We start from the raw sequence: 9,156 nt of genomic DNA on the forward strand, positions 1-9,156 counted from the left end.
AAAGATACGGCACTACTCCAACGGTGGTTATTGGCTCACCACTATAAATACACTGACACCCCTCAGGTATCTCTAAGCCCAATACTCTCTAGACCTGCTTACACTCTTGCTAACTTAGGCATCGGAGTGTCTTTGCAGGTACCACCCCCTATTCACTCGCGAGCACAAGTCGGACGGAGCCTCCCGAGTCGCAGATTCATCCGGAGCCCTCCTCCTTCATACACTTGGGCCACCAAACGCCATCTATCTTATTAATCTCCGGTTACCCACCGTAACAGTACTCTTATTCTACTACTCTCAATAATCTTATTCTTAATATTAATTTCAAATCCAACGTTTATGATTTTATTATTATATATGATTAATTTTTTATTTAATTTATCTTTTTTAATGGAATCATAATCTATATTATAAAAAATTACACTAAAACATAGTATACGAGAATTACAATAAAAAAAGATAATATTCATATACAAAGGATAAAGTTGGTAAAAAGTAAATAAAAGGTTAGTATCTATGGCTAAAAGCCCGTTAAGAAAACGCAGAAACTAAAAATAGTTGCTTCTTGTAAACGCTGGTTTTGGCAGCAGAATCATTTCTGCGTTCATGAGAAAAAAATTTGCCAAACCAAAAGTCGAAACTTTCAAGAAATTTAAACGTGCTTCTTCCCTTCTAACGGGTTTCCCAAACACACCCTAAGTTGATAGAAAATGATTTTTTTTTTCAAATGAAAAAAAGATCTTTTTATTTTTTAACATATTTAACAAATTTTAAATAGTAAAAATAAAAACACTAAAAAAATAAAAATATATATTTTTTGAAAAATTATAATTTACATCTTTTTAAAAAGATTTTTTTCTAAAAAAATAATTTTTACATAATAAATAAACAAAAAAAATATTTGTATATTATTGTATCCATAATATATAACTAATAAATTTTTTTATATGAGATATCTAAATATAAATTATTTTTTTATAAAATCTTAAAAAAATTCAAAAAAATATATTTTCTTATAAACTCTTCCAAACAAGTCCTAAATTTTATTTTATTTTAGAAAAAATCTTTTTAATTACCATACATACATATAAATAAACTTTTTATTTCTCCTGTAATTACTTAGGCAATTTTCATAAAGAAAAAATAAATGCCATTTATTTTTTGTTTTTCCTGGTCTCTCTCGATATCCCCCGGCATGCAGGAGGCAAAGATTTGAACCACGATACTTGTTTAAGTTGACTAATGAGTTAACCATAAGTCTAATCAAACTCAATTAAAATAAATGTCATTTTAAAACAACAAACGTGAACTCATCATGACAATTCAAAAATCACATAAGCTCTATACCCATGGATAATAAAGGTAAAATCACAAGAATGAGGAGAGGTACTCACACCGAACAAAGAAGCTCCAGCCTTAAAAGTATCCCTAAAAGCAAGCGCAGCTAAGGCAGTGTATCCACCAGCAGAGCACCCTGTTATGCAAAGACGCTCCCCATCTACCTTCTCCTTCTTCACCTGCAAAGGTAAAACCATTACTTAAACCGCAAGAAGATAATGTTCACTTTGACTCCTTAAATAAGAGTTGATTGATAGTCTCTAACTTTATAAAGTGCTTAAAGTAGCATTTGTGTTTAGGGACTGAGACTAGGAGACTAGATCTCAGTTTTGTATTTGGTGGTCAGAAACTAAAATTTCAGTTTTGGGACACAAAATTTTAATCTTTTCAGTACTTTCAGATAGTAAAGACACCGGAAACTGAAATTTCTGGAAACGAAGACTAAAATTTTAAGAGTAAATATTCTTTCCGGTCCCTAACCATTTGTCCGATAGACTTTCCACCCCCTAAGAAATCTAAAAACCCAAATTAGTCCTTATCTACTTTGATATATGTACGTTTCAGTCCCTGCAACTGGTTCCGAGCATGTCACTTGCTGATGTGTCAGTAACTTGTCCACGTGGGTTTCTCTCCTTCATAAAGGCAACGTTTCAACAAAGGTCCCAGGGAGCGATTTGTCTCAATTATGAAGGAGAGAAACCCACGTGGACAAGTTACTGACACATCAGCAAGTGACATGCTCGGAACCAGTTGCAAGGACTGGAACATACATATATCAAAGTAGATAGTAGATAGGAACCGATTTGGGTTTTTAGATTTCTTAGGGGGTGAGAAGTCCATCGGACAAATGGTTAGGGACCGATGAGGGGCATTTACTCAAATTTTAATAACTTTTTCTAAAAATCCCCTCTTTTTTTAAATTAACAAAGATATTTAATTAGTTTTACTTATTTTAATTTTTTATTTATCTTAAATCAAACAAAATATTGATAAATAACTAAATTATGTATATTTTACACCAAACACAATACATTTTAATTTCAGTCTCTCAATCTCTTTCTTCTAGTCTCTGTCGTTCTAATATAACTTGTAGTATATGTGGTACATTTTAATGGTGGTTGATATGGTTTACAAAGTTGGTTTATGCGACTTAATTGGTGTTCACCAATTTTGATTTAATTAAGTTCTATAGACTAATTTTAAACTTTATATTGAATAAAATTAAAAGATATTTGCGCCAAGCAACATTATAGCACCATAGTGGCATTTAGTTCATTATACTAACAGCTTGTGGGATAGAAATTTGGTCAAGAACTATTGGAGAAGAGATTTAGCTGGTTATTTTAGAAACATCAAAAATTACTTCATACGACAATCTCGGAGATCAAAAGGTACATTAGCTCTAAACAATTGTATTAAATGATAAAGAAAAACAGTTAGTAATAATTACCAAATATTTAGCACAACTACAGCAGTCATTGACATCAACTATTCCCCACTGTCCCAAAAGCCGTTCTCTGTACTTCCTGCCATAACCTTCCGAAAAATTTTATAGTTAATAAAAGGTTTAATTACTTTATCAGTGATTATAGTTTTACCAAATTTGTAATTAAATTTTTATAATTTTTTTAAATTGAGTCTCTATACTGTTTTTAATTTTGTAATCAGGTCCTTTTCGTGTTAAAAATGTTAAAATTAACGGAATATTCCTTTAAAAAAATGTGGTTAAAGATTTAATTAGTGGTGGAAACTCAGATGCAGTTCAGTTCACGTGAAGTTGATACCTAAGAGCCGTTAACTGATCTGACTGATTTGACTAAATTTTCATTTAACAGTTCTCAGATATCAACTTCACGTGAAGTCGACTTCACCTGAATTTTCACCTTAATTAGTTCTAACTTTTTTTTACACTAGCAAGGACCTAATTATAAAATATAGGCCCAATTAAAAGGAAAAAAAAGTATAAGAACTAATTACAAATTTTGTAAAACTATAAAGACGAACGGAGTAATTAAACCTTAATAAATTTTAGTTCTTCCTGTTCAAAGACATAACATGCTACAACTGAGCAAAATGAATATAACCAAATTAAGAAGCATACCAGTGCTACCACCGTAATTAACATCAGCAAATGCCCAACCTCTACTAGTCCAATATTGAATGTTCAAATCCAAAATTCCATGTGCTTGATAAGTTGGTCCTCCTGAAATATATTAAAACAAAATAGAAACAATATAAAAGTAGCTAATTAGCTCAATTATTAGCTAAGAGAATAATCGAGTCAACCACACATAACCGGTTTCCAAAATTAACTATAATAATTAATAAATAAGTACTCCACTTTCAATTGAGAAAAATTGATAAATTTATTTCAGTTGATTAACATTCAACTTTTATATACTTGAGACCCCTAATGTCATCACTTACTATATATTAAGCGTTAAAATTTTACCAAATAACAGTAGCACAAAAGGTATGACATCTCTGAAATTGATAATATCATTTGGAAGATTATACTCTCAATTCAAAATACATTTATAACAAAATCTTAACAAAAAGAGCGATAAGACTCACTTCCTCAATTGAAAGTGACACAATAATGAGAGAAAAATAAATCTTAACAAACTTGTTGAACTAACTAACTAACCAACTCTCGTGCCAGTTTCAGTTCCTTGTTGGTCAAGTAACAATATGAGACAGCGCTAATGCTAATGAGACAAAAAAACAGCCGGAATTTACTTTATTTAGCATTTATTAATTATCGCAACAATTAATGAATACTAAATAAGACAAGTTATGACTGTTTTTTACTAATTTTCTTTGGTTACCAAATATTTCTGTAACAATTACATAAAAAATCATACATGAATTTTGGTTGGGGAAGGGAATAGTAAATTGTAATATTGTTTAAGAATGTAAGGTCAAATGAAGTAACTAAAATAATGGTGACCATTTTTTCTATAAGAAGAAGATTTAGTGATTTACCATGGCTTTGCAGTAACAGAGGAGGCTTTTCTCCTTGATTAGGTTGGTAAAAAGGATTAGTTGGTTGATAGAAATATGCATAAGCATTTTGACTAGGAACCTCAGTTGGGAATTCAATCAGCTCTGGCTTACTGATATATGAACTATATTTTAAGCTGTCAGGTGAGGAGGACCATATGATATTGAAGTTGACTACTTCTGATTTATCATCATCTAAAGTCACCTGAAGAGCAACACAGCTATATCAAATTTAAATTCTTACTTTTATTTTTGCATTTATTTATTCAATCAGCCACCAAATTAGCCACCCATATAGAATACATATTGAAAATGAATTAAACAATATCGATATTCATATACAAAGACTTAGTGACTAATTTGGTGGTTGATTTTTGGTGTGCACGTAACAATTTTTTTTTTTATTTTGAAATTTTGACTCACCTTGGCCACTGATGATGGATGAACTGGGGAAGCTCCCTCAACAAATAGGGAGTCATTACCAAATGTCTGCAATGGTATGGTTCCACAACTTAAATTTTGTCATTTTGAAGATAAGCTACTTAATTAATTTACTAGTAATACTCTACAACAGGTTATAAGAAATTTATAGTTCTGCGTTTGTTTTTTAGAACAGGACAAGACAAGACATAAAGGACAGAGACACAAAATTTTGTGTTCTTCTATTCTATTTGGTGATAAACTAGAACAAATTATGAAAATTCAATTTATTCTCATTTCTTTTCATTTAAAAAATTTGAGAAGAAAAATACAATAATAAAAAATATAATTATGAAAAATTAACAAACATAATAAAAGAAAAAATAAAAAATAAGTCGTGTCCCTTGTTAGTGTCTTTGTGTCCTTCCTATTAGGATAGACACAAAATATACTAATTCAGTGTCTTTCTTCATGTCTCATCTGTCAAACACGATTTTATGTCTCTATATCCTTGTCTCAGTGTCCTGTTTTTATAAACAAACGCAACTTTAAAGTCTCCAACAAATTCTAGTGGTCAAATTAGTGCTCAACTCTTTATTACTTTAAAGATTGATTTAAAATGTTATTCTTAATTTAACCAAAAACATAGAAGCAATAGTAAGTTTTGAAAATTACAATGTTGTCTATATTAGTGAAAGGAATATGAAGCAGAGTTAGTTTTGAGCCCTGCGCATCATCAATCATTCCAAGATAAGACCGCCCTTGCTGCCTGAAAATACAATCGAAAAAAGTAATATCTCAAATCAGTCTCTAATAAATTATTTATTTATATTTATTCAATAGAAAAGACCAAAGAGAAAGCTTTGCAGATACAAGAGTTATTAGAATGACCTGTAACTACAAATGATTTTGTTTCTCTGGTCATGACTTGGAACAAATTCATAGGAGTTGAAACCAAAAACCCACGATGGCCTTGTAAACTCAGCATCCAAAGAATAAACAGGCACCACCTTATTCTCACTTTCAATCTATAACAAATTATGTTAGAAGAATAATAACATCGGCTTTGATACTACTTATTGGCCAAAGCTAGGAGCTTTAACTTCCGCAGAAACATCAAGAAGGTACACATTAAAATTCAAGTCAGAGCAAACAAGATGAAACCTCAGAAGACATCGTGTACATGTTTTAGCGCCATTATTTTGTTAAAAAAAATCTTTTTTTAATAAAAAAGATCTTTTTTTATTTTTTAACGTGTTTGACAAATTTCTAGTAGTAAGAGTAAAAACACTAGTAAAATAAAAAAATATCTTTTTTGAGAAACTGTAATTTACATCTTTTTTTAAAAGATATTTTTTCCTTAAAAAAAAGATGTTTTTCATGTAATAAATAAACAAAAAAGTACTTTTAAATTGTTATACCCAAACATATTGATAGATAAAAAGACTTTTTTACGTGAAATATCCAAACATAAAATTACTTTTACTTCTCTACAAGATCTTTTAAAAAAAGATAACTCGAAAAAAGATCTTTTCTTAAAAGTTCACCCAAACAAGCCCTATATTTAACTCAAAATCTTAAGATATTAAGATAAATGTAAATGAAAGCATTCAACTATATAAATAAGAGCAAAAATATTATTTTATACACTAAGATCATATATGTGTAATTTAATTTATTTTTAATGTATATTTTATATTTTAATATATATTATACTCTGGTGATTGATTTTAATGGTTGATTTTAGTGTAAAAACCATTTTCTTATTCCATATCGTCATTTACCGTTCTAACATTAGAGACTTTCTTTATTTTCTTTGAAAGAATTTTCTCCTTGTATACAACAAGAGAGAAATTGTAATCCTTAAAAAAAGTTATTTAATAATTTCATCTTTGCTATTATGTAAAATTCCCATTTTCTCATTTCTACGTCATAATTTTGGTATCTAAAACAATGCAAGATAAGCGAAGAGAAGCACAATAATTAGATTTAATTATGTTATTCAGCAAGTCTTGATTGGTTTTTATGAACTTTTAAAATTGCTTCTTCTCTTCTTAGAACCCTCCTTTTACATACCAAAAAAATTAACAAACTTTATCTCATCAAATTAATGCAAAGTAATTTTTTATGGGCAACCAATGCGTGAAATGCACACATGTGATGTATAAAAGTGTATCTCATTGATGTGGCTATTCACAAATCACAAATCGAATCATTCGATTAGTTTAAAAAACATTAAAAATTTTTTATAATACTGAAACCAAACCCTCTAATTTTTAATTTTAGAAATGAAAATATTTTTAAAGTTGAAATCAGCCTCTCCGATTTTACTTTTCAAATAATTAAAAATTTTAAAATATAAAAATCGGACCATTGAATTTATGATTTCAAATAATTTAAATTAAAATCAAACCTTTCGATTTTTGGTTTCAAAAATAAAAAAAAATAGAAAAAAGGACAAATAGGTCCCTGACATTTTTGTCTTTGACCATTAAAAAATACTTTTAAGTCTCTGACCTTTACAAAATTTGGACGGATCAGTCCCTGACGGAGACATTTAGACGGAGGGATTGATCTGTCCAATTTTTGTGAAGGTCAGAAACTTAAAAGTATTTTTCAATTGTCAGGGACGAAAATGTCCGCAGGACAAAAGATCAGGGACCTATTTGTCATTTTCTCAAAAAAATTAAAATAAAATCATACTTTCTGATTTTTTTTCTAAACAGTCCCACACATTTTGGAGAAAAAACAAAAAATATAGTATATTTAATCTAAATCCATATTAAAATCTTTTGGCCTCAAATTCAGATGATATAAAATACTAAATAGGTTATAACCTTAATTTCATGTAAAAAATATGATGCTGCTAAGTGAACTGATAGCAAGTAATATAATAGTAACTTTTACTAACAAAACATAATTGAATTCCCAAAAACATGACCTTAATCATGAATTTATGATCATGTGTAGAACTTGTTTTTTTATTAAAAATATATATGCTGATGAATATAGCAAGCATTTATCGAACATAATAAGCAACTAATGGCTTACAAAACAATTAAGATGGAGAAAAAAAATTTACCCATCTATGGAGATTCCAGAAACCATTTTTCCTGTCGGTGATGAAAAAAAGCTGGCCTGCATGTTAAAAGTTTCCAACAATAATTGAAACCAAGATATGCCTCAAATTAAATGGTTAGTAAACTTTGAATCATAACCTTCAAAACAACAAAAGAACAACAAGATACACTCCAAAAGCATGATCCCAACGGTAAACTTATAAGAGTTTCACATAATAAAACATTATTAGATCATAAAATTAACACTCCAAAGTGTGACTAGATGACTTGAGAATATTAAGAAAACATATCTTCAAAATTAATTTATTGGACCACTTAATTTGATATTCTAATTTCAATTATCCAAAATGACAGTCTAAATTTGACTCACATAATGTCGTCACGGTGTTAAATTTTAGAGATCATTTTAGATCCAATAAATTCACAGGTTCAAACTGTGACATAAGTTACTAATGTAATTATCAAGTTAAATTGTGTGCACTAAATCTTTTTGAATATAGTTATTCCACAAATTTACATACTATTAGGGGACCATTTAGGTTCTGTTGGCGACTCCACGAGCAAAGGATCATCCCCGGCAACACACATTCGCTTGTAGATCTCTCTGCACGGAACATTATTAAGGTTATTAAACCACGAGAAAGTTTATGGGACTAGTATTTTTATTAAAACCTGACCAGCACTTAATCAGCAAAAGAACACTATTAGATATAATCTCACACCATTAAAAATACTAATCAATGCAATTAATTTTTTTAAAAAATAAAACATTCAAATCAGATTCAGATATTCTGAGTTGTCTTCTTCAACCTCATATCATTCTCCTTTCAATCTCATAAGCAAAAAAATTAGCCGAAAACTCGCATCTAATTGTCTTTATGTAATGTTGATAAATTAAAATCATAAAGTGATAATTTAGTTAAAAATGTCAAATCATTTAACAATTTTTAACTATCAGTTTCACATAAAGACAATTACACAAGTCCCCACCAAATAAAATTCATTAATTTTTTTCTAAAAGGAAAAAATCATAACTTACAAGAATTATTGAGCAACATATATTAATAACAAATAGATAAAAAAATGGATGTTTAATTTGCAATATTATGGGGAGTGCTAGATAAACAATGACCATCTTGAATAACATGAATAACCACCAATTAAATAAAAATACACTACACATCTAAATTAACCATCTAAATTTTAATATTAAAATAATCATCCGTACACCTAGTGAATTGAACATCTAATATATCTATTGTTCACATTGTTTAATATTTTCATTGACTACTTATACTTTTCTTTTATATATATA

The 9,156-nt window shown here is 29.1% G+C and overlaps 1 protein-coding gene across 1 annotated transcript in view; it reads right to left on the reverse strand.

Moving 5' to 3' along the window:
- Positions 1-9,156, reverse strand: part of LOC107480771 (uncharacterized) — a 34,600-nt gene that overhangs the window by 12,117 nt on the left and 13,327 nt on the right. The window contains exons 6-14 of the mRNA XM_016100980.3: positions 8,363-8,445; positions 7,844-7,899; positions 5,653-5,789; positions 5,437-5,530; positions 4,765-4,830; positions 4,324-4,546; positions 3,440-3,541; positions 2,789-2,874; positions 1,395-1,517 (exon numbers count right to left, since the gene is read on the reverse strand). Coding sequence (XP_015956466.1) covers positions 1,395-1,517; positions 2,789-2,874; positions 3,440-3,541; positions 4,324-4,546; positions 4,765-4,830; positions 5,437-5,530; positions 5,653-5,789; positions 7,844-7,899; positions 8,363-8,445 — 970 coding nt within the window. The remainder of the gene's footprint in view (positions 1-1,394; positions 1,518-2,788; positions 2,875-3,439; positions 3,542-4,323; positions 4,547-4,764; positions 4,831-5,436; positions 5,531-5,652; positions 5,790-7,843; positions 7,900-8,362; positions 8,446-9,156) is intronic.

The sequence above is a fragment of the Arachis duranensis genome, chromosome 1 (genome assembly GCF_000817695.3).
Source record: "Arachis duranensis cultivar V14167 chromosome 1, aradu.V14167.gnm2.J7QH, whole genome shotgun sequence".
NCBI classification, from domain to species: Eukaryota; Viridiplantae; Streptophyta; class Magnoliopsida; order Fabales; family Fabaceae; genus Arachis; species Arachis duranensis.